A 26,359-nucleotide genomic window follows, 5' to 3' on the forward strand; every position below is an offset into this window, starting at 1 on the left:
AACAGTCAGCAAAAGCCTCTTATGGACCTTGTTTAAGAGACACTTCTTATCCCAGGCCCCTCTGGCTTCAACCAACCACAGCAATACACTTTAGCAAACCACAGCAATTGGGTGAGGTCCCAACATATACAGACATTTCCTCATCTGTGTTGAGACCATTAGGAATTTTAGTATTCAATTCAAAAATATATTTGGATACTGTCGGTCTCAACATAGTGTGTGGTTACCCCGTCTCCTTAGCTTTGGAATTCTATGAATAGCAAAAAACGAAGCAGATTCCTGTCACTCTTGTGTAACAGCTCAAAACGTCGAGCCATGGGGTATTGTTTGTCACCATTTGTAATGGCCCACATTTGTTCTGGCACCCATTTCTTAACAGGGTGGATCATGCGCCCCACAATATAGTTTCTCACAGGGTTACAGTAGAACATATACACAATAATCTGAAAGACATGTGAGATGTTTGTTAATTTCCTTTTGTGTGTGTAAGAGCGGGGAAAAGTAATGTTTCACATTTCGACTATGCTTACAACCTTTACAGCTACCACAATTGTAAAAACTTCTGATTGGTAGAGTAGAATTGTTCCCCGTATTGGTGCTGTCATTTTTGCACAATCTATCCCTCAAGGATGTCTTCTTTCAAAATGTGATGTTACGGTGACTGTCCACTAAATCAGACAGGGATTCCTCAGTACTTGCAATCTGACTTAGAGTTTTGGGGATGAAATACTCGTTCACAAACATGATAGATATCCTGTCCCCCTTATTACATGTCTGTTATATCCTATAGCACTTGTAATATGATGGATGGGATATCTGTCACATTTGTGATGGAGTATGGCCTTGGCCAAACTATGTGTGTCTCTGTGTATATATATTTATATATAACCTGGTGGCAGTTGCCATTAGGTAGTTATATTAAGGACCTAGTTTCACCCCATTTGCCTATATCTTTTGTGCCGTTTGAAGAATCTTCACAAAATTTTCCAAGATCAGCTGCTGTCTGGAAAGTTTTGGAGGGATCCCAGAACGCTTTTTCACAATTCATTTTTCATAGGGACTTTGAACAGCGATTTCACCTGAACCACTGGACGGAAGTACACCACATTTGGCAGAAAGGTAGCTCTTGGTCCAGAAAACAACCTTTTTTAAGTTGAGCATAGCAGCGTGAAGCTCTTCTTGACGTGTTGTAATCTATTCTGTGGGCTTTAACCATGCCCATCACTTTCATTGGGTCCTGGTCCTGCCTTTCAAAAATCCCTTGATATTGTTGGCAAATGCTTTATGTTTGTCCCGTCATGAGGCTGGATCATTGCACGATCAGCGAGATACCTTAGTGTGGTGCTCTGTTTTTTTAATTTTGCCTCCCAGCTTCATGCTACGTGGCAGTATGTTGTTTCTTCTTCTTCCTTGTTTTCGGGCAACTTGCTGTTACCTTGCGATGTATGTGGGGTCTTTTTATTTATTTATTTTTTGCAGTTTTATATAGCGCTAACTCGATATAAAGGTATTACAGCGCTTTACATGAGCACCGGTTACATTACACAAGAACACATTCATTTTTGGTAGCAAGGGGAGATTAAGTGATCTGCCCAGAATCACAGGATTTTGAGCTGGTGCCATGACATCGAACCGTGTTCCTCAGCTTCAAAGTTGGCATCTATGGCCCTTAAGGCACATCCTCTCTCCTAGGGTTCTTTGTCTGGTGTGTGCTGGAGCAGTCTGGGATTAACTCAGTTTTTTTTTTTTATAGCGCTTGGTAATACATTTTCTGCCATTTCATAGCACTGTAAATCAGATGCCATTTGAAACAAGATCGCTATAATTCATTTGCATTGACCTTGCAGAGATGAAGAGGTGAAAAAGCTATGTCAGGATTGTAATCTGTGACATTCTCGTTCTGCAAAGACCTCTACAGTGGGTGCATTAACCAACTGACTTGAGTAGAGCTTTACACTGGCGATAGCACATGCTCTTGATAGCCTCTGCAGCATCATCAACCAAGCACATAGGTTAGTTCTAGGCTAGAAGCTTGTGAAAGGTCTTGCCTCCAAGATGGTGGAAAAGGAGTTGTGACTCAAGACCCAAGCACTTAATGGCCTCAAGCTTGATAGCAAAACACATCTAGCATTTGGATGTAAATTGGGCCTCTTCAAATAGAGTTCACTTAGTAAATACAGGCATTTTCTTAACCCTGTAGCGCAAATAATCTAACAGAAGAGTGCCACGGTGAAAGGAGCAGTGTATCATATGGCACAAAAGTGGAGCAAACTCCATCATTTCCTCCTCTCTGAATTCACTGGTGTCATGTCTTTGACAGTCCCCTCACAGCTACTGTGACCTTGCAGATGCCACTTCCGGAAGCGCTGTCTAAAACTGCGCTCAAATAACACTGCTTCTTGTTTGAGGAATCCCCTCCTCGAATTCCCCCCACAGACGCTGTCATAGCACAGAGCGCTTCCCCAACACCGTCTGGACTCCTGTGTATAATATCACAGCCGGTTTGTAAGAATGATTCAAAAACACTTCCCATATGATGGCCTTGTTGTGTCCTTTCTCCTGCAGCGACAGGCCTAGGGGAGGTTGCTGTGGCACCTGACATGCATCCACTACACTCCAAACCAAAACACATAAGTGAAAGACATTGTCATTTACAACGCCAATAGCTCTAACTCTAATAAATGTGAGACCTATTGCATTGCAAATGCTTGTTATTATTTGGTGTAAATCCATTCACTAGTTTTTGTGAAATTTAAGAAAATCCAAATTTGTATATGTATGGACGCGAAGGCATTGCGAACCCTCCCGTTCTCTACTGAGATCTGATTGGCTGCTAACACTTCAACAAGAAAAAAATTTAAAAGCAAAAGAAAAGGGGCCAGGGTAGGGATTCCCTGACCCCTTAGCTCTGGTGCTGAGCCCCCCCTCCTGCAAAGAAAAAATAAATAGGCTGTGCCCCTGGGGATGGGGTCACTGGGACTGAGATCGGCCTGGGGAGGAGGGCTCTGCAGCCCCCCCCCCCCTGAAAAATAATAACAACAATTAGGCTGGGCCCAGGTGATGGGGTCTCGGGGCCGAGATTGGCCTGGGAAGGGGTCTGCGCTGCCCCCGTTCCCCCCCCCCAATAAAATAATTACGTTGGGCCCAGGCAATGGAGTCCCCGGGGCAAAATCGACTGGGGGTGTGGGGGGGAGGGACAGGGGCATTGCCAGGGTTGGGTGGTTATGAGGGTTGGCCGCAGGGTCTGGCTGTGTGGGGTGGTGGTTGGATTAACGTATATTAATGAAAATTATTTTATGTTAAAAAAAATATATAGAAATTCACTGAAAAAAGCAAATGTTACAGGAACGTTATAGTTAAGAAATAGATTTTTTTTAAAACATAGACATTCACTTAAAAAAAACAAAGATTACAGGAACGTTATAGTTAGGCTCACATTTTAAACATATCAAACCATAGAAATTCACCTGTTAGCGTTATCTCAAGTAACGGGGGCACTAGTTAAAGTTACTTGAGATAACTATAACAGGTAAATTTTTATGGTTTGGTGCATTTAAAATGTGAGCCTAACTATAACGTTCTTGTAACCTTTGTTTTTTTTAAGTGAATTTCTTTGTTTTTTTAAGTTTTATATATATATAATTACTTAGTGACGGTAGCCACTAAGTACTTATGGTTAGGACCTAGTTTCTATAGAAAGTGTTTTTTTTACTTGCCCATATCTGTGGTGCCGTTTGATGAATATTCACAAAATTTTCCAAAAAAACACAACGCTTACTTCAGCTGCTGTTTGGAAAATTTCAGGGCGATCTGTCAAGTGGGGGCCGAGAAAAATGGGGGTTCCAAAACACTTTTTCTCCATGCATTTTTCCATATGGATTTTGAATAGGAATGGAAGCCGATGGATTTACACCAAAATTGGTCGAGCAAGCAACCTTTTTGTGATTTGGTGTAAATCCGTTCATTAGTTTTGAGAAATAAAAGAAAACCAAATTTGTATACAAAGGGATGCAAAGGCCCTGTGAAACCGCTCAAACTTGTGCTGAAATCTGATTGGCTACCAACACTTCAACAAGGAAGATCCGCAAAGGGGAATTATGACTCCCTACTCTGCCAGCCTTTTCATGGCGGTTGGACTGCCATCGAAAGGCTGGCAGATTAGGGATGCCGAGGGCCCCATGTACAGCCCAGTCACGCTTTCCACTGCCTGAATTACAGGGCCACTGGGCGGAAACACTGTTTCTTTCCACCAACTCTGCTGTGAACTCGTAATAGGGCCAGCAGTGTTCTGGCCGCACTGGCGGTCAGGTGGCAGTACGAGTTTGGCTAACGACCTCCGCCGCCCACCAGACTCACAATGAGAGCCTATGTGTATGCGAGGGAGGTGGGGGCACAGCCCCAGGGACCACCACCACACTAAGGCTAACTACATTATGAATGCGGGGGCACATGCCCGCCCCGGGGACCACCACCTCTCCGGAGCGACATAAATAATGAATGTGGTGAGGATGAATGACCCCCCTCCCCCCGCAGCCCGGGGACCACCATCTCCCTGGGGCGAGATAAATTATGGCTATGGGGGAGAGATGAATGCCCCCCACACAGCCCCAAGTACCACCACCTCCCCGGGGCTGTTTAAGTTGGAGGGGGGCTGCGTGGCCCCCCTTGAGGAGCCATAGATGGCCTTGGGGACACCACCCCAAGGGCCGGCTCCTGCTATGTCACGGGGTGCCCACCCTGGGGACACAGCAGTTTGCTCTGACTTGGCGGGAGCTTTGACAGCACCTGCCAGGTCAGGGCACACACTCCTGTTCCAGTAAGTGAGAGCTGTCAAAAAGTGGAGGTTTCCTCTGTTTCACAGAAACAGAGGAAACATTTTCTCTCACAGAGAGGAAGCTGCATCTTTTGCAGCTCCCTCTCTCTGACAGCAATGCTGGCTCCTGATGGAGGCAGGGAGCGGACTGGGACCGCTGGGGCATTCAGGCTATCCCTCCCCTCGTGCCTTAGGGTAACTATAACTTGCGCCCTCGCCATACAGTGCTAATTACCCCAAAAATTATGGCACTCATGACATATTTGATAACATCATTATTATCAATGTAATATTTACAGTACAGTTTTTTATGAAAAAGGTGAATTTCTATGGTTTTGTACGTTTAAAATGTGAGCCTAAATATAACATCCCTGTAACCTTTGTTTTTTTAAATGAATGGTGTGTGTTTATATATATGTTCAATGGCGTGTATAGCTGCAGATACACATGCTGTGCGTATGGATTCTGACATCTAGTGTTGGGCTCGGAGTGCTACAAGTTTTTTTTTCTTCGAAGAAGTATTTTAGAGTCACAGGACCGAGTGACTCCTCTTCGGTTCCATTGCGCGTGGTCATTGACTCCATTGTTAGATTGTTTTCTTTCCGCCGTCGGGTTCGGACGTGTTTCCTCTTGATCCGGGATTTCGATTCGGAGAACTTTACAAAACGTTCTTTTTGTCGGTATTGTATCGATCATGTTAATAATCTTCCATCAACACAGCAGTACTGTCGGGAAACAACTTTGTTCGCCCTTCAGGGTGCGCGCGCCCAACTCAGGCCTATTCGGGCCGACCGCGTGGAGAGCCTCATGGATCAGACTCCATTCCGATTCTGCCCTCGGTGCCACGCGAAGTACCCATACACAGACCAGCATCTGGTTTGCAACCTCTGCCTTTCTCCAGACCATCGGGAGGAAAACTGTGAGGCCTGTTGATCCTTCCAATCGAAAAAGACTCTGAGAGACAGAAGAGCAAGAAGGCTCGAAATGGCGTAGAAGAGCAGAGAACATTTCAACGTAACAGAAGAAGAACTACTGCAGACAGCAGTCTCAGTCCGAGATTCGGAGTCAGAGCAAGAATCTGAGGAAGACAGACCAGTCACAGCCAGCCAGCATGTGAGTATGTTTGCCCCTGCACCCTCACATAAGAAAAAACATAAGGCCTTGGGTACGCCACTGCCGAAAGGCCATGGCTCGGCCCGAAAAAAGACTGTTGGTGACCGACCCTCGAGTTCGGCACCGAAAAAGGCCACCCCTCTAAAAACCTCAGAGTCGACAAAAAGCTCCATGTCAGACTCTAGTAAACAACAATTTTCGAAGTTGAAAATAAGAAATACTGTTTCGGAGCCGAGACCTTCCTCCTCATTTTCGATCCCGAAAAAACACAGGAACACAGACTTTCTAAAAGACTTAAAGAAAGCCAGAAAACCTCTGAGGAGGAGTCAGAGATCGAACCAATACTTCAAATTATGGATGACTCCAGGATCCACATCCATAAAGAAACAGGGATAATCATCACAGCACCTCCTTTAAAAACAAAGTGAAAGCTGGCATTTCTGGAGGATTTGGACACTATGCAGTCCCTAGCTAAAGTGCCAAAACAGAAAGAGAAGACAGCACCTCCTCAGCCTTCCCCTCCTCATTTTCCACACCTACCTACCTCTCCTCAGATAAGCCCTACACCAATGCATTCTCCAACCCATTCGTATGACTCACAACAAGACACTGTTGATCCATGGGATCTTTACGACCCTGATCCCATCCCAAGCAACGACCCAGACAGTTATCCCTCTAAACCATTGCCACCTGAAGATACTACAGTATATAACCAGGTGATAGCTAGGGCTGCAGCCTATCATGGGGTTACAATGCACACAGAACCACTAGAGGAAGATTTTTTTAATCAATACATTATCCTCAACTCATTCTAGGTACCAATGCCTCCCAATACTCCCAGGCATGGTAAAACATGCAGATCAAATTTTTAACGAGCCTGTGAAAGCACGAATTATAACACCTAGAATAGAAAAAAAGTACAAACCTGCACCTTCTGACCCTGATTATATCACCCATCAGGTACCACCTGATTCAGTTGTGGTTAGTGCTGCCGGGAAGAGAGCAAATAGTCAGTCCTCAGGAGATGCAACTCCTCCTGATAAGAAAAGCAGAAAATTTGATGCTGTGGGGAAAAGGGTTGCGTCACAAGCAGCAAACCAATGAAGAATAGCAAATTCACAAGCACTACTAGCTCTTTAAGATAGAGTCCATTGGGACGAGATGCAGGATATAATACAGCATCTCTCCAAAGAACACCAAAAAAGGGCTCAACAGGTAGTAGAAGAAGGGCAAGCTATTACAAATAACCAAATAAGATCTGCCCTAGATGCAGCAGATATCGCTGCAAGGAGTGTCAACACAGCAGTCACTATTCGTAGACATGCATGGCTGAGATCTTCTGGTTTCAAGCCAGAAATACAACAGGCTGTGTTAAACATGCCCTTCGATTAAAAAACAAAACAAAAAAAAAAACATCTCTTTGTGCCAGAAGTAGACACAGCAATAGAAAAACTACAAAAATACTCGGACACAGCCAAGGCAATGGGTACACTCTATTCTACACCATATAGAGGGTCATTTTGTAAAACTCAATTTCGAGATGGTTTCAGACCACAGCTGTCAGAGGCATCAACCTCCCAAACAAAACCATCCTACCAAACACAGTACCAACGAGGTGGATTTAGAGGCACATATAGAGGACACTACTCTAGAAATAGAGGAAAATTCCATACCTCTTCAACACACCCAAAAGAGTGACTTCCCTCACTCCCTTCCAGTCCACACCTCTCTTTTGGGGGGGAAGACTTCAGCAGTTCCACACACATTGGCAAAATATCACCACAGACAACTGGGTGCTATCAACTATCCGCAATGGTTATTGCCTAGAATTGTTAAACACTCCTCTAACTATTCCACCAAGGTTTTACAAGCTAGCCACAGAACACACAATTCTGTTACAAAAAGAGTTCCAATCTATACTCCTCAAGCAAGCAATAGAGTTAGTGCCACAGTCCCAGATAAGAACAGGTGTTTATTCACTATACTTTCTAATTCCCCAAAAAGATGGCACCCTCAGGCCAATATTAGACCTCAGGCCCCTCAATCTTTACATCCTGTCAGAACATTTTCACATAGTAACTTTATAGGATGTTATCCCACTGCTACAAAAACAAGATTTTATGACAGCTTTAGACCTCAAGGATGCGTATTTCCACATACCTATCCATCCTGCTCACAGACAATACCTCAGGTTTGTTATTCAGGGAAAACAGTGCTTGGCAATAGTGGCAGCTTACCTAAGAAGACAACATATACATGTCTTTCCATAGCTAGACAATTGGCTAATAAAATCAAACAGTCGTACATAATGCCAAAATCATACACATTATGTTATACAAACCTTACACACACTAGGTTTCTCCATAAACTACCAAAAGTCACACCTTCAACCAACACAACTACAACCATATTTAGGTGTGATACTAAATACTCAACAAGCTCTAGCGTATCCAAATACAGAAGGGATACAAGCTTTCTAAAATCTAATTCCACAAATACAACCAAATCAACAATACACTGTAAGATTTGTCATGAAAATTCTAGGAACGATTGCATCTTGCATTGCGATTGTTCCACACGCAAAATTAAACATGCGGCCCTTACAACAGTGCCTTGCACAACAATGGTCACAGGCACACGGTCAACTCCAAGATCTAGTGTTGATAGACCGCCAAAAATATATGTCCCTTCAGTGGTGGAATTGCACCAATCTTATCAAGGGACGGTCATTTCAAGACCCTGTGCCTCAGACCATAACTACAACAGATGCATCAATGATTGGTTGGGGAGCTCACCTAAACAATCACAACATTCAAGGACAATGGGATGTCAAACAGAAACAGCTACACTTAAACCACTTGGAGTTTTTAGCTGTGTTTCTGACCCTCAAAGCTTTTCAACCTCTTCTCACACAGAAGAATGTTCTTATCAAAACAGACAACATAACAACCATGTATTATCTCAACAAACAGGGAGGGACACATTCATCCCAACTGTCCCTTCTAGCCCAATAAATTTGGAAATGGGAAATCCACAACCAAATTCATCTATTAGCACTGTACATCCCAGGGATAGACAATTAGTTGGCAGATATCCTGAGCAGAAATCACCAACAAACTCATGAATGGGAGATTCATCCTCAAGTACTTCAAAAGTACTTTAAAAAGTGGGGAACACCAAACATAGACCTATTCGCAACAAGCAAAAACACAAAATGCCAAAACGTCGCATCCAGACACCCACATCCCCTATCCTAGGGCAATGATCTATGGATCAGTTTGTCATGGATATTTGCGTATGCTTTTCCCCCTCTCCCACTCCTTCCGTTTCTAGTCAACAAGTTGAGTCAAACTTCACTCAACATGATACTCATAGCACCAACATGGGCACGTCAGCCATTGTACACAACATTACTAGATCTATCTGTAGTACCACACTCCGAACTCCCATGCAGACCAGATCTGTTGACATAATACAGAGGTCAAATCAGACATCCAAATCCCAATGCCCTCAATCTAGCAATTTGGCTCCTGAGGTCATAGAGTTTGGATATTTACAACTCCCATCAGAATGTATGGAAGTTATTAAACAAGCAAGAAAACCCACTACTAGACAGTGCTATGCAAACAAATGGAAAAGATTTGTATATTACTGTCAATCTAAAAATATAGATCCTCTTACAGCATCAATACAAGATATTGTATGCTATTTACTTCATTTACAAAAATCAAATGTAGCATTTTCTTTAAGAAAAATAGATCTTACTGCAATTTTTGCATATTTACAAAATATCCAACATAGCTCTTTATTTAGAGTTCCTGTCATTAAAGCTTTCATGGAAGGCTTAAAACACATCATTCCACCCAGAACACCACCAGTTCCATCTTGGAATCAAAATATAGTGCTTACAAGACTTATGGGTCCACGCTTTAAAACCAATGCACTTGTGTCAAATTCAATTTCTAACATGGAAAGTTGCCTTCCTAGGGGCAGTTAGTTCTTTAAGAAGAGTAAGTGAAATCCAGGCTTTTACTCTTGAGGAACCTTTCTTCCAAGTACACAAATATAAAGTTGTACTAAGAACAAATCCAAAGTTTCTACCAAATTTGTCTCACTATTTCATATTAATCAAACAGTGAAACTGCCAGTCTTCTTCCCACAGCCAGATTCTGTGGCAGAAAGAGCTCTGCATACATTGGACATCAAAAGAGCTCTAATGTACTATATGGACAGAAGTAAACCATTTAGAAAGACTAAACAACTCTTTGTAGCTTTCCAACAACCACATACAGGCAATCCTATATCAAAACACGGTTTAGCAAGATGGATTGTAAGGTGCATCCAAACATGCTATATCAAAGCAAAAAGACAGATTTTAATTACTCCCAAAGCACATTCTACACGAAAGAAAGGTGCAACAATGGCTTTTTTAGGGAATGTACCAATGGCTGAAATATGTACAGCAGCTACATGGTCAACACCCCATACATTCACTTAACACTACTGTGTAGACATATTATCACAACAACAAGCCACAGTAGGATCAAGCTGTTCTAAGAACATTATTTCAAACAACTTCAACTTCTACAGGCTAGCCACCGCTATTTTTTGGGAGGACAAACTGCTTTGTAGTCTGTGCACAGCATGTGTATCTGCAGCTACACATACCATTGAATGGAAAAAATCACTTACCCAGTGTACATCTGTTCATGGCATGTCCTCTTGCTGATTCACATGCACCCTCCCTCCTCCCCAGAAGCCTGTAGTTGTTAAAGTTAACACATTTGTAAATAGATTTACATTTCATGGACATCTCTTTCTTTATACTTATATACTCTATCAATCCTTCCTTTAACCTCTGCAGGAAAACAATCTAACAATGGAGTCAATGCCCATGCGCAATGGAACCGAAGAGGAGGAGTCACTCGATCCTGTGACTCTAAAAGACTTCTTCGAAGAAAAACAACTTGTAACACTCCGAGCCCAACACTAGATGTCGGAATCCATATGCACAGCATGTGAATCTGCAGCAGAACATGCCACGAACAGATGCACACGGGGTAAGTGACATGTTCCATATATATCCCTTTCGGTTTGTACAAAGAAATCAGCACACACACGGTATATCGAGTAATCCTCTTTGTTGCTGAGGCATGCTTAGATGTACGACGGCAACGTTTGTCGGTCACCAGCCAGTAATAGTTAGGATTGCTTGTCCATAGAGAAGGTGTTTTTTGCTTTGGTAATAACTATGCCACCATTTGACGAATCTTCACAAAACTTTCCACTTAAAAAGCAAATTCCCCTCAGCCCCTGCCTGGAAAGTTTCAGGGTAATCCATCAAGCAGGGTCCGAGGGGAAGAAAAGGGGATTCCTAAGCAAGTTTTCCAATGCATTTGCTTTGATCTCTGTAGGCAGTGGTACCAGAAAAAAGTGCTGAACAGAATTGCACCACATTTGGCAGGAAGCTAGATCTTGGTCCCTAAATTGTGCTTTTTGTGAAAAATCCATTCCTTAGTTTTTGAAAAATAACCATACAAATATATTTGTATATCTGGACCGTTGAATCCGAAGACTCCTGTGAGAGCCCCGCAGGAGCTCCATTTAAAGACCAAAGCATTCTGATTATACAAAGGACCTTTTTTCTCCTTGTGCCAGTTCTCTCACATGGGAGTCAGACTCCTGTAGGAGTAAGCATGATTGGCTGCCAGCAAAATTAGAAAAATGTTGCTGGCAGGCACTACAGGACTCTGGAACGTCTTTCCCTGTCCTGAAGTTTAAAATAATTATATATGAGGAGTCAGGGTAGGGGTACCCTGCTGCCTCAGACCCTTTAGAAGGGGACCCAGAGGGCTAAGGGCCAGATTTAGAGTTTGACTGAGGGGGTTACTCAATCACAAATGTGACAGATATCCCGTCCACCATTTTACGGTCCCATTATAGCCTCTGGGAGTCATAATACAGCAGCCAGAATATCCGTCACGTTTGTGAAGGAGTAACTCATCCATCAAACTCTAAATCATACCCTAAGTCTGATCCCAGTCAGCAGAAGATCTAAAAATACTGCCAACTGCTGGGTGCAGGCTTGTGTCCAGATGCAGGCAGGAAAACAGAACCCATATTGCTCTCCTGTGGAGGGAGCTAGCATAAATAGCTGCTCCGTCCCAGGCAGGGAGCCGGCTGTGGCTGTGGGGTCAACAGGGCTCCACCACATGATCCCTAGCATATAGTATGTGGGTATACGAGGTGGAAACTAGTACCCACCTCTGGCCCTGGGAGATGGGGTGAGCAGAGCATAATGAGGCTTGGGGAGGGGTCCATGTGGCCCTCTCCCTTTTTTTTCTTCTGGCTAGCTCCCCACTGCGCGCGTCCAAAGGGTGTGTCACTACAGTGTTGGTTGCCTCCCGGTGGGTTGGCCAAAGGGCCCTCTGCACACCGCCAAAGGCAGGGTGCAGCGTGGGGCAGATTGCCTGCGGGGGGAGGGGATTGGCCACAGAGCCTGGCCGCAGCCAACCTCATAGCGTGGGGGGAACATAACTGGTAATTCAAATATTATTTTTCCTTTAAAAAAAAAAACTAGAAATTCACTGAAAAAAACCCATAGATTAAAGTAACGTTATAATTAGGTGAAATATTCAGTAACAACGTAATGTTTTAAACAAAAAAAAAACTCACCAGTTATAGTTTTCGCAAGTAACTATAACCCGTACCTTAAGGTAACTATAACTCACACCCTCCCCATGCACTGCTAATTACCCCATGTTAGACCTGACAGCCTTAGAGTGGTCACCCCTAACGTTTTGCCTGCCTCCCTCCACTTTTTAGACACTGTCTTTGCTGGTTTTTAGGACTCTACACACTTTACCTCTGCTAACCAGTGCTAAAGTGCCTATTCTCCCTCCCTTAAAACATGGTGACATTGGTTCATACCCAATTGGCGTATTTAATCTACTTGTAAGTCCCCAGTAAAGTGCACTACATGTGCCCAGGGCCTGTAGATTAAATGCTACTTGTGGACCTGCAGCACGGATTGTGCCACCCACATACGTAGCCCCTTAACCTTGCCTCAGGCCTGCCATTGCAAGACCTGTGTGTGCAGTTTCACTGCCACTTCGACTTGGCATTTAAAAGTACTTGCAAAGCCTTAAACTCCCCTTTTTCTACATATGTCACCCCTAAGGTAGGCCCTAGGTAACCCATCGGGCGGGGTGCTATGTAGGTGAAAGGCAGGACATGTACCTGTGTAATTTATATGTCCTGGTAGTGTAAAACTCCTAAATTCGTTTTACACTGTTGTGAGGCCTGCTCCTTTCATAGGCTAACATTAGGACTACCCTCATACTGTCTAAGTGGTAGATTCTTATCTGAAAGGAGTAACAAGGTCATATTTAGTATGGCCAGAATGATAATACAAAATCCTGCTGAGTAGTGAAGTTGGATTTAATATTACTGTTTAAGAAAATCAACTTTTAGAAAGTGAGCATTTCTCTGCACTTAAATCCTTATGTGCCTTACAACCCACTTCTGGCTGGGTTGGTTGACAGCGCCCTTGTGCATTTCACTGAGACAACCCCAAGCACAGGATGCTCAATCACACCTGCACACATCTGCATACTGAATCGGTATTCCTGGGCTGGGAGGGTGGAGGGCCTGACACTTACATGTCAAAGGACAGTGGCCTGCCCTCACACACCCCCTACTGGGACTCTGGCAGACAGGATGAAACTGAAAGGGGACCTAGTGCACTTCTAAGCCACTCTTTGAAGTCTCCCCCACTTCAAAGGCACATTTGGGTATTTAAACAGGGCCTCTGACCCTACCAACTCAGACACTTCCTGGGAAAGAAACTCTGCACCAGAATCTGCAACCTGCCAAGAGAAGCTGCCTGGCTGCCCAAAGGACTCACCTGACTGCTTTGCTGAAAAGAACTGCTGACATGATGTTGCCCTGCTGTCCTGTGGGTCTGCTGAGAAGTGCTCTCAAAAGGCTTGGATAGAGCTTGCCTCCTGTTCCTTGAAGTCTCAGAGCCAAAAAGACTTCATCCTGCAAAGAACTCCTTGTGCGGCGAAAATTCGACGCATGACCTTCCAGAAACGATGCACAGCCTGCATTGCTGTGAGAAAATCACTGCACGCCAAACCAAAACGACGCAGCCCGGCTCCCCGAGTGGAGATCTACGCAGCGCCAGCATTGCTACCGCAATTTTGCCGCACTGCCCACTGGATCGACACATAGCCGAGCTGGAACGATGCAGCCCAACTTCCTGAGAAGAATCGACGTACCACCTGCTGTGCAACAGAAATTTCCTGGCATCGCCCATCGGATCGACACAGCTCCTGTGACTTCGTCCCGCACGCCAAAGATTTCTCCACATCATCCCCGGGTCATCCAAATGCCCCGCAACACGAAGAGGATCCACATTAGCGTGCCAGAAATCAACGCAAAGCCTTCCCTGTGTGGAAAATTATCGACGCATCGTCAGTGTGCGCCCGGAGAAAAGGACCCACACCTCCCCGTTTTCCATGCATCTCCTCCTCTGCAGCCCCTTGTGGATAATTTTGATGCAAACCAGGTACTTTGGGCTTGCAAGAGACACTTGATGCTTTTTAAAGACTAAAGACTCTTTTTATCATTTTCTAAAGTGATATCCCAATGTTTCAAATCTTGATCGTTTTGACCTGCATTTAATCAGATAAATATTCCATATTTTTCTAAGTACTGTGTGGTGTATTTTTTGGTGTTACACTGTGTTATTGCATGATTTATTGCACAAATACTTTACACATTGCCTTCTAAGTTAAGCCTGACTGCTCAGTGCCAAGCTACCAGAGGGTGGGCACAGGATAATTTGGATTGTGTGTGACGTGCCCTGACTAGAGAGAGGGTCCTTGCTTGGCCAGGGGGTAACCTGACTGCCAACCAAAGACCCCATTTCTAACACCCCACAAATTACATCACTCATGACATGTTCTATGACATAATTGTTCATATCACTGCAAAATGTGTAGTGAAATTATTGATGATAAAACTGTGCAAGGCAGGGGTGCAAGTTATAGTTACCTTAGGGCATGTATTTCTGTGTCTTCCTTAGTTTAGAATGTTACGTTGTCACTGAACATTTCACCCACACATAACAAATATGTGTGTGTATGTGTATATATATATATATATATATATTTATATATATATATATATATATTAGACACACGTTTTGCGCAATGTAATTCAGTAAATTTGACCATGGATGACTGTTGCTCTGGCTCCTGCTCATTCAAGTCAACCAGAGGAGGGAGATTATATGTATCTATATATATATATATATATATATATATATATGAGAGAGAGATAAAAATAGTAAATCTGTACTTACCAATATGATCTTTATTTGGGCCCCATATATTTTTGTCCTCGATATTCTGTCACACAACCTCGTTTCATTTGGCTCTTCAAGCTGCTTGTTTGTAATGCAACTGTTGTGTACCTGCAAGTCTCAGTATTTGACATCTTTTCTTTACTTACTGTTCTGGTGGGTTTTGTGGTTTTGCAATGGTGCTGCACCCTTCTTAGCGTTCGATTAACTCTTTGGTTAAACCGCTGTATTTTTATCATGAGCACTGATGCTGAAGACTGTTGACTGGCCGTGCAGGAATAGGGCTGCTGACTTGTCACCAGTAACAAGGTCCGTACCCTGGAGACGAATCAGAAAAACATGCACGAGTAAATACTTCTTTATTTAAATGTCATTGTGAATTAAGTTCCGTTGTGAAAACGAGCAGTTCCTCATTAATATAAATGTAGAAAGGGCACAGTCATTCCTATTTGTTCTTGTTGTATTGAAATATTCCAATCTTGGAGGTTTGGGGTCCAATTCACATAGGCATGTAACAGTACACTTTAAGAGTACTAATTTACGCACTCCAAAATGCCTTTGTGAATAGGCCCCCTATGGTTCCGAAGGACATGTCCTCTGGTGCTGTCTGGGGCATTGTGTGTGCGACTGACTTTCTGCCGGGTAAGGCCTACTGATGTGCTTAGAAATAGCTATATTTTGTAGTACGTCTGGCTGCATTGCTACACGCCTTGGAGCACATTGTGCCTGCACAGAGGTACTTAAGCATTAACTGGGCTGTGAGTGCACCTGCGCCAGAGTTATAAAAACCTGCTATGGATATTGGGTTTTTGCTCATTTTCTTGTTTCTGTGATTGTGCAGTCCTGCCAGAAATCTATATTGTGGTTGCCCACAAAAGTAGCCATCAAAACTGTGCCTTTTGAAATAAAAATATTATGTACATTTTGTTGTAGTATTTTAGTAGCTGGATGCTTCCTGTTAATAAACATTGAGTAGTATAAAAAACTAGAACTCTTGGTATCTACATCCAAACAAATATAATATTGATTTAAATGTTATTGTTTATTTACTACTGACACCTGCGGGTCAGAAAACATGTAATATTGTCAGAAAAACAACATTTATAAATACTGTCATTATATTTTGGCAAAAGCCGGTTTTAACTGAATCCTTACAGAAACTTTAACAGTAATACCTGGCTCCAGATTCGACCACACCACCACAGTCTAACCTATTGGACCACATGCTTCTCTTACATTGACAAATGTGTTCTCTCTCATGCGGAGAAGTGCCACAGATACGTGTGGCCCAGTGGTTCAAACTGCTGTTGGTGCAGGTCAGACTGGGCTAACCTAAAAGGGCACAGGCGTCTCTTCCCCCGCTCCCCCCACCCCCTCACACCCCTCCCCCCAAAAAAAACACCACACCAAAAGAGGGTGTCGCATTCTTCAAACACCCTCTCAAATGACTCACTCAAGAGAGAGGTACCCTAATCGGATGCCACTTCGGAGAGGCTTCTGCAGATCTAAAATGGTGCAGGCGCAACTTTCAAATAAGGAAACGCCATTTCAGATTGTACAGGTGTAAAAGGAGAGCCCAGGCAATGTGTATGAGAGGAGAAACACGGTCCTCCGCGACGCATTCTGTACTACAGAAGTGCACCACGAGCAGAAAAAGCAAAGGTAAATGGGTGATGTGGGCTCTAGCTCAGGGCCCCAGCCATTCAGAGGGCCCTGGTAGAGCCTGCTCTGATCTGCAGGGAATACTGCCCCGATGACCTTGAACAATTGCTAAACAGATTGTTTACATACCGTTTTTCTTACATTTATTTGTATGTGGTTATGTGGGAGAGTCTATGACAGACATTTTGCAGAGATATGTTGTGTTCATATTTCATGCAACATCCACAAGAAGTTTTTTTTAAAGAAAAACAGGACCTCACATACGAGAAATGAGGTGGTGTCACAGAGATTATTTGCATCAATATTATTGAGCTGCTGCTGGATTACAATATTGAAAACACGTCACTATCCCTGAATATTAGATGTAAACACATTTGGAATACGAGGGACTGTGCTAGTGCTGAAGAGGGCATGATGGAGCTGACATTTCATAATAAATTCAAAGCAGTTTCGAACAGGGGCCCCCAAATTACGTTTGTCCCGGGGCCCCCAAAATCCTTAAAATGTCCCTGTCAAACAATGTATGTATCCTTCCCCGTCTTAATTTCAGAACTCCGATATTAGAAAATTGCAATTCCAACTGCTGTATAAAATCAATTTATATTATTATTATTAATAGTAGTAACGTTATTGTTATATATCGAGAGAATTTTGCAGGCCTCAGTAAGTTGGGGCACTTTAACACCACAATCTAAAGTAAACCCAATATAATACTTATAAGGCTATATTTTTATGTTTTCCAAGGTGGTATCAGTTTGGGACTATAAAAGCTTTAATAATTCTCCAACAACCAATGTTGTCTTATGAAGCCAGCAACTATTTAACCTGAAATCCTATAAGTATGTACTTCTTTTAAATTCAGTGATTTCTTTTCACAGTTCAGTGAAGGCGTGTCCAAAACACTGTTTGTGAGGAATAAGACTGTATTCGATCTGTAACACGTTTCTGAGTTTCATAAAAGGTACATCCTGGCCAATGCACACAAGTAAATGCTGATATTTACTAATTTTTTCAATGTTTCTGTTTTAGGGGACAGATTAACTCCTTGTTGGGCAGATTTAGTGAAGCGGAGTCTTTACTAACTTTGGCTGGCGTGAAGCCGGGGTCACTGGATGGCGTGCTCTTGGATGCAGGGTGTTCTTCCATGCAGTTTGACACCCCTGAGCGAGGATTCTCCCTTCGACAAGATGGGCCACTGGATATGAGAATGGATAGCGATAGGTGAATATAGATGAATCCTTTCTTTTTGCAAGCCAAATATCATCAAAGCTAATTTGATTTCAGTTGCCTGTTCTGTGTCCACATTTGACTTCTGAAAAGCAGTTAATGTGCCTTCATAACATGTAGATAGATGATGTGCCGCATGCGATTGGCTACATTCCTAAACAAAAGTGTAAAAGTATGTACTTTTATATTTGATCGTGATTTACCACCATTCCCATTAGTAGGCTTGGAAACTTGCATGAGGTTTCCAGGCATACTACTGGGAATGTCACGTGTGCTGAAACAAGCCTGCACAGAGATAGTGGACACATTTATTTCTCTGCAGGGAAGGCATTTTTACACGTGGAGCAAGCTCTCCCCCTACACATCCAGGAAATCATTAGGTAACCTGTTCCTTTTCCTATCCTGGAAGGAGACCTACCCCAGCCCTTGCTTAGCGGAGGGGTTTGAGTGTGTGGCCTTATTTGGTCTTTGATAATGTATTTATAAGGGGACGCGCTAGAGGTTCAATTGACCTTTTGACTATGCTAAGAGTGATCTTCCTTGGACACAGTTTTGAGGCATGACTTAAACAACAACAATATAATTTGGTTAACAAATAATCATCAGAACTTTGAGTCAGTAAACTTCACACACCATGACCCATGTGGACATGAATAACCACACCTTTTGGTAAAGTTAGATAGTATATCTCCCTAGATTAACAATGCTAATATCACATAAAGTAATCTTAAAACCAGATGGTAAGTGTAGGAAAGTAGCCTCTTTCTAGCATGGTTACCCCCACTTTTGGACTGTTTGTGTGTGTGTGCCAGTGTGTTTTTGCCTGTCTCACTGGGATCCTGCTAGCCAGGACCCCAGTGCTCATAGTTTGTGGCCTAATGTGTATGCCTGTGTAGTGCCTAACTGTGTCACTGAGGCTCTGCTAATCAGAACCTCAGTGCTTATGCTCACTCTGCTTTTAAATTTGTCACTGTAGGCCAGTGACTTAATTTACCAATTTCAATTGGCACACTGGACCTCCCCTTATAAGTCCCTAGCATATGGTACCTAGGGTACCTAGGGCACTGGGGTTCCAGGAGATCCATATGGGCTGCAGCGTTTCTTTTGCCACCCATAGGGAGCTCAGACAAACCCTTGCACAGGCCTGCCATTGCAGCCTGCGTGAAATTACACACATGTTATTTCACAGCCGTTTTCAATGCACTTAAGTAACTGTTAAGTCACCTATATGTCTAACCTTCACTTGCTGAAGGTTAGGTGCAAAGTTACTAAGTTTGAGGGCACCCTTGCACTAGCAAAGGTGCCCCACATAGTTCAAGGCCATTTCCCCGGACTTTGTGAGTGCGGGGACGCCATTACACGCTTGCACTACATATAGGTCAATACCTATATGTAGCTTCACAATGGTAACTCTGAATATGGCCATGTAACATGTCTAAGATCATGGAATTGTCCCCCCATTCCAAATCTGGTATTGGGGAGCCAATTCCATGCATCCTGGGGGCTCCACCATGGACCCCCAGTACTGCCAAACCAGCTCTTTGAGGCCTGCACTGCAGCTGCAGCTGCTGCCACCTCACAGACAGGGTTCTGCCCTCCTGGGGTCTGGGCAGCCCAGTCCCAGTAAGGCGGAATAAAGCATTTCCTCTGAGAGCAGGGTGTTACACCCTCTCCCTTTGGAAATAGGTGTTACAGGCTGGGGAGGGGTAGCCTCCCCCAGCCTCTGGAAATGCTTTGAAGGGCACAGATGGTGCCCTCTTTGTATAAACCAGTCTACACCGGTTCAGGGGCCCCTTCTCCCCTGCTCTGGCGGGAAACTGGACAGCAACCTCTGCTCCAAGTCAGCAACTGCAACAGTTTCCCCGGTGTGAATGCTCTGGGGACTCCCTGTCTTCATCCTGCACCAGAAGGACCGAAGAACTCTCCCGTGGAGTGACAGAGTCACTCCCCTGCTCCAAGCAGGCACCTTCCAAGGCGACGACTGGTAACCTGGGACTCCTCTCACGGTGATGAGTGTGCTCCTAAGGACACGGAGGGTGGACATCATCGACATAGACTGTCCTGAGGTCCTGCTAACGCAATTTAGAGGAGGTAAGACCTTCCCTTCCCGAGAACGATGGTACCCCTGTGTATTGTTTCTTCTTCTCCTCCTGAGGCCTCTGTGCACTCTTTGCAAAATTCCTTAGTGCACAGCCTGGCCCAGGTCCCCAGCACTCCATCCTGCGACGCTCAACTTGCTGAGTTGTTCTCCGGCGGCGTGGGACCTTCTTTTGTTGTGCTACATCAACCACATTTTGCACCTCCTTTGAACCCGGATCCAGTGGCTTCTGGGGGTTCTGGCTGGCATCCCGAGGGTTCTCTAAAGTGCTGAGAGGCCCCTCTTCCTCCTCACACAGAGTTGAGGCCCCCAGGTCCCTCTGGGGTCCATCCAGCGCCATTTTGACGAGAAACACAGTTTTGGCGTAGCCAAGGCTTGTTGGTGACTTCCAACACGAAATCTAGTCTGCAACGATCTTCACGCTGTTGGACATCTTTTGCATTGTGCCGGAACCCGCTGGAATCTTCCTAGGGTGCAATTCTGCAGTCTTCAGCTAACCGTGGACTCTTCTTTTGCACCCTCTTCTGGGTTGGCAGGGGCTCCTGTCCTTCCTGGAACTTCTTTCGACTTCTGGACTTGGTCCCCTTCCTTTGCAGGTCTTCAGGTCCAATAATCCAGCAGTTGTTCTTTGCAGACTTGGTTGGCTGCTGCAAAATCCCCAAAACGAGGTGTAGTGTGTCCTAAGGAAGCTTGTAGTATTTTACTCCTGCTTTTCTGGGCTCTGGGGTGGGGTAATTTACTTACCTTTATGTATTCTTACTCTCCCAGCGATTCCGCACACACTACACTTGTCTAGGGGGGAATTTGTGATTCACATTCCTCTTTTTTAGTAGATGGTTTGTATTGCCCCTAGACCTATTTTCTCCCATTGCATTCTGTATCACTTCCTATTGTTTGCATTGTTCTATGACTATTTACTTGTCTAATTTTGGTGTCTAGTGTATATATTGTGTATATTACTTACCTCCAGAGGAGTATTGTCTCTAAGATATTTTTGGTACTGTGTCACTCAAATAAATACCTTTATTTTTGGTAACGCAGAGTATTGTCTTTACTTGTGTATAAGTACTGTGTAACTATAAGTGGTATTGCATGAGCTTTGCATGTCTCCTAGTTCAGCCTGAGCTGCTCTGCTATAGCTACCTCTATCAGCCTAAGCTGCTAGAACACTACAACGTCACTAATAAGGGATAACTGGACCTGGTACAAGGTGTAAGTACCCAAGGTACCCACTACAAACCAGCCAGCCTCCTACAGTAAGCATATACGAACAACACAGGCTGACCAAAGCGGCAGAAATCTCAATCTAACCAAAGCATTTATCATTAAATATTCAAGAGTTACAGTACAGACTAATAGCAATAATAACTGAACAATGGAAATCGTATACGTCTACACTCAACAGATGAATAAAATCAATCATTTATTAGTAACATTCATTTGGACAAGGATACTCTAACTAACCCCCTAATTCGAAGAGCATGTTTGGTCTTCATGCTCAAGAAGAAAAATTGGTAAAACTTAATTTAGAAAACATCTAACTAAGGGTCTAAGAAAATAACGGTTGGTACCTAAAAGAAAAGAACAAAAATCTACAATAAAGACATTTACATTTTGTTGTGCCGCTCCCAAATGGATCAGCAATCAGAGATTTCTTCGTCAGCAGGGCATCCGTCAAGTCTTCATTGGCAAGGCAACTGAAAGGGATTGCCTCAGCCATGGTTGGGCTCTAAGCTAACTGAGACAATTTAGCAAGGGCATAAGACTAAGGGAAACAGCATCAATAACATTAACACCAGGATAGCATTTGTGATAGCAGCTGTAGTTGTAATGAAAAAGCGCAGGCACTGGTAAGTGCAGTTGGGGTAAATCAAATCCTCAAAAGTAACTTCTTGGATTCCCATTGATTAGTTCATCAGGTGTTTGCAGTGGAACCAATAAACATTAATTCCCAAATTTGTGATATAGTTCGACAGTCTTTCACACATCGGTGATTGGGTTCTCTTCTCCCACTCCCATCACCAGTTCTTGTCAGGTAACATTTTGTTGTGATTATAACTTCAGTCAGTACAGCCATTGTTGCGATTATAACTCCAGTCAGTACAGCCATTGTCGCGTTTCTCGTGTACTAAAGATACAATGTCTCTATGGATTGAACAGTACATTACAGCTCACGTTCTCACATTAAAGTTTGAGGCATCTACTAGTTTAACATTGCATCATTAAAGATCTCGGTCACCACTTTGTGAACAAAGGACAAGTGTGATTTTCTGCTGAGACAGAAAATCATTTACAAACATTTATTTTATGCCATGAAGCTTGTCATGAGGCCTCGTCAACTAGGCCCATAATTTCACAATTACATTATGCCTAGTAATGTTAATCAAAACATTTATACGTTAATATAATCCACTAAGACATTTCGTTATGCATGTGAATATTATTTCTAAACAGTTGACATTACTTTATTAACGTTGTACACATTAAGGTTGCCATCTAGGTGGGTAGATTTTTAAAAAAATTCCATTTCACTAAGGTAGTATGATTCATGTTAATTCTCAGCTATTAATCATTGCAAATTCATTATTGATTAATTCAGCTTTCACCATCCCTCCTCTGATGACTAAATGTGTCACACTTCACCTTTACATAACATAAATCTTTGTTAATCTAATTTTTGTTTCTTTGTAACAACTGACATTTTCCCTCTTTCTCCAATTTACGTCAAAATGTCTGCTCCTCCTTTTTTCCATTTTTATTTCCTTCCTCCTCTGTTCATTTTTCATTCTTTGTCTTTTGATTAGAGTGTACAATTTATAAGCTCCCATTATGCAAATGATACAGATTACAATATTAATATTGTTGGTAATATTTTTTCAATGATACCTTTTCCTAGGTTACCCAGCCAACTTCCCACAGCAGTGAAACCTTTGCCAACATTTTCTCATACCCCAGTTTCCTTTAGAACTTTCAGGTCAGAGTTGGTGTTAGCCAAATTGTTTATAAAGCTTTTAACTCCTCTATTGTTATCAGGAATATGCGTGCAACAATGCTGCATTTTACAGACTCCGCCTTCCTTTGCTACAAGGATGTCTGAAGCAAGGCGGCTCTGAAGAGTAATAGAACTTACCGGAGCCATTTCAGTGTCAATTAAGACCATGGCTCCAGAAAAACTAGTCAGCATGTTATCCACAAAGGTATATAACGTTCGAGTTTTCAAAGAATTCATAATAACTCCCACTGAAGGAATAATTGCTCCAAATATATCTCCAACAATGCCAGAATAAGATTCTCTCTTTGATTTAGCAACTTCTTTCAATTTAGGTGTCTCATTCAGTTTTTCAAGTTGATAAATCTTTGGGAAAACAATGCCCAAATAACATGTGCCGTACCATCCTCTTGGAAGATGGTAATAGGCATTCTGTCCACAGATGTAATAAACCCCAGGAATCGCTGGGTCTTGTACATTTAGCATAAAAGTCAATTTTCTATGGAATCGAAACACATGTCTGCATTGACTCGTTCCCACAAATAAAGTGTCAGTTCTGGACTGTGGTCTGTATACACAAAGCTTTCCTACATGTTGTGCATCTTTAAAGCAAACTTCCCTTGTGTTTTAGTTTCACTAAATGTGTGGTCATTCCTAAATGTCCTTTTCTCTAAGCCCTTATCTATTTTCACTTTTAATGACTTTCTCCTGTCATCAGTTTGATCTAAGAAACTCTTCTCTACTGGTGAAAGCAAGCATGTTAGATTGTTACGATGAGTGTAAGCTGTGCCAAATGTTAGTGTAGGTTCAAAGAAGCCTCTTAATAGTACTATATAATTTTCCTTAGCTATCCTACTCAGGTATCTGATAATACGGACAAAAGAAAATACTACGTCATGATTTGAATAAAAGAACTCTTGGTTATAAAACCTTGTTAGTAACAGTCTGCAAATAATTCCATACATTAGTGGCAAGTTATGGTAAGTTATTCTTTCTTCTGCGCATATACATAATATTCTCTCACATTCATAGTTTCAACATATGCAAAGCAAGCGATAGAATACAGTAGAAGAAAGATCTCCTTGTGAGTTGTCTACGTGTAAATATTCTGTAAGCGTTTTAGTTTCTACGGAAGATGTGTGATTAGTCTCAGCTTTATAGTGAATGTTCACTTCCGCTATTACTACCAAGCACACTATCAGACCTACAATCACTTAACGAATATAAGTATTTACAACACCTATTGCTTTTATTCTGCTTGCCGTTATGACTCATGATCTGTAAAGAATCAGAAAGTAAAAGGAAAAAATGTAACTGTGCAGGCAAAAATAAATAAAATCTTCAAACTTCTTTGCAGTTTTTTGTAGCTTACAGTATTCCATCCAGAACCGTGTTAAAATCAGTTCAGCAGCTTGTAAACATTTGGTTTAAAAAGTTTATTTAGGTTATTGAATGTCTCTTCCACCTTTCAGTTTCACAAAATCATTCTCAAAGTTCAGTTTATAAAACACCTTCAAGTGCCAAAGTATTGACCTGGAGTCTCACGATCAAAACAAAATGACAAGAATTGTCAGAGTCCCCAGATCCTCGGGGTCTGCGCATGTTCCCAACATGTCCACCACAAGACAGCTCCAATACTCTGATTAGAATGACACAGAGTCTAAGAGAGTCCAAGTGGGGAAAAGGGGATTAGGAAGGGAACAGCTGGTAAGGAGACCTGTTTGGAACAAAAGGTTAAACAACACAACATCAGAATCAAACCACATTTAGATTTATAAAAACTCTCTGTTGAATCTAGGGTTCAATGATACTTGGAACATGAAATAACACTCTATTGAGTCTAGAGTTCTGTAATACTCGGAACATGAAATAACACTCTGTTGTGTCTAGAGTTCAGTGATACTCGGAACATGAAATAACACTCTGTTGAGTCTAGAGTTCTGTGATACCCGGAACATGAAATAATACTAAGACTGAGGAAACATGAATGGCCTAGAACTAGACTCTAAGTAGGCCTCAAGAAACCTAGGTACCTGGAAAAGAATCAAGAATGGTTAGTACAATGTTTCATATGGAATTTTCATGAATTGAAACATACTGTTCTCGGAATACAAGAACCTTCTAGAACAATGTCCCAGAACAAACACTGCCTCATTACATGAGGATAAACGGCCATCCAAACATTCCCTGGAAAACAACAGGAATTGTATTAAAGACTTAACATGCACATAGAATGTAACATCTTGAATTTAACACTTAGTTTTTAAAATGCATAAACATGAATTGCGCACTTTTCTGATTTTCACAAGAATATGTAAATGCCATGAAATGGTTGCGCACAATGAACATCATGAATTAAGTACAAGAAATGAATTGTGCGTCTTGCCGCTTCGAATGCCACCACCTGAATGCCATGAAATGGTAGTGCTCAATGAATAACATGAGTTAAGCACAAGAAATGAATTGCGCGTCTTGCCGATTCGAATGCCACCACGTGAATGCCATGAAATGGTACTGCTCAATGAATAACATGAATTAAGCACAAGAAATGAATCGCGTGTCTTGCAGATTCGAATGCTGCCATATGAATGCCATGAAATGGTAGCGCTCAATGAATAACATGAATTAAGCACAAGAAATGAATTGCGTGTCTTGCCGATTCGAATGCCACCATATGAATGCTATGAAATGGTAGTGTACAATGAATAACAGGAATTAAGCACAGGAAATGAATCACGCGTCTTGCCGATTCGAATGCTACCTTGTAAATGCCATAAAATAGTAGCGCACAATGAATATCAAGATTTGTACACGAGTAAAGAATCGCGCATCTTGCCGATTCGAGTTTCAGCATGTAAATGCCATAAAACATCAAGCGCAGCCCGACCTCCTTCTTACCGTCCTGATCAAGAATCACCGACAAAGTGAAAGGGCAAGGCCTGGAAGATCAAATACGGCCTCCGGAACAGGAGCTCAGGAAGTTGCTGCTGCTCTGCACCGGGACCTCTGAATAATGAGCACTTGGAGCTAGGCTGGCTCCCTTATATAGAGTCCTGGCCCAGCCCACAAACCACACCCAGTCATGCT

The 26,359-nt window shown here is 42.7% G+C and overlaps 1 protein-coding gene across 2 annotated transcripts in view; it reads left to right on the forward strand.

Moving 5' to 3' along the window:
* METTL15 (methyltransferase 15, mitochondrial 12S rRNA N4-cytidine) overlaps positions 1 to 26,359 on the forward strand; it is a 759,979-nt gene that overhangs the window by 552,873 nt on the left and 180,747 nt on the right. For both annotated transcript variants that reach the window (XM_069221973.1, XM_069221972.1), the window contains one exon: positions 17,988 to 18,179. In XM_069221973.1, the coding sequence (XP_069078074.1) occupies positions 17,988 to 18,179 (192 nt within the window). The remainder of the gene's footprint in view (positions 1 to 17,987; positions 18,180 to 26,359) is intronic.

Source organism: Pleurodeles waltl, chromosome 3_1 (genome assembly GCF_031143425.1).
Source record: "Pleurodeles waltl isolate 20211129_DDA chromosome 3_1, aPleWal1.hap1.20221129, whole genome shotgun sequence".
NCBI classification, from domain to species: domain Eukaryota; kingdom Metazoa; phylum Chordata; class Amphibia; order Caudata; family Salamandridae; genus Pleurodeles; species Pleurodeles waltl.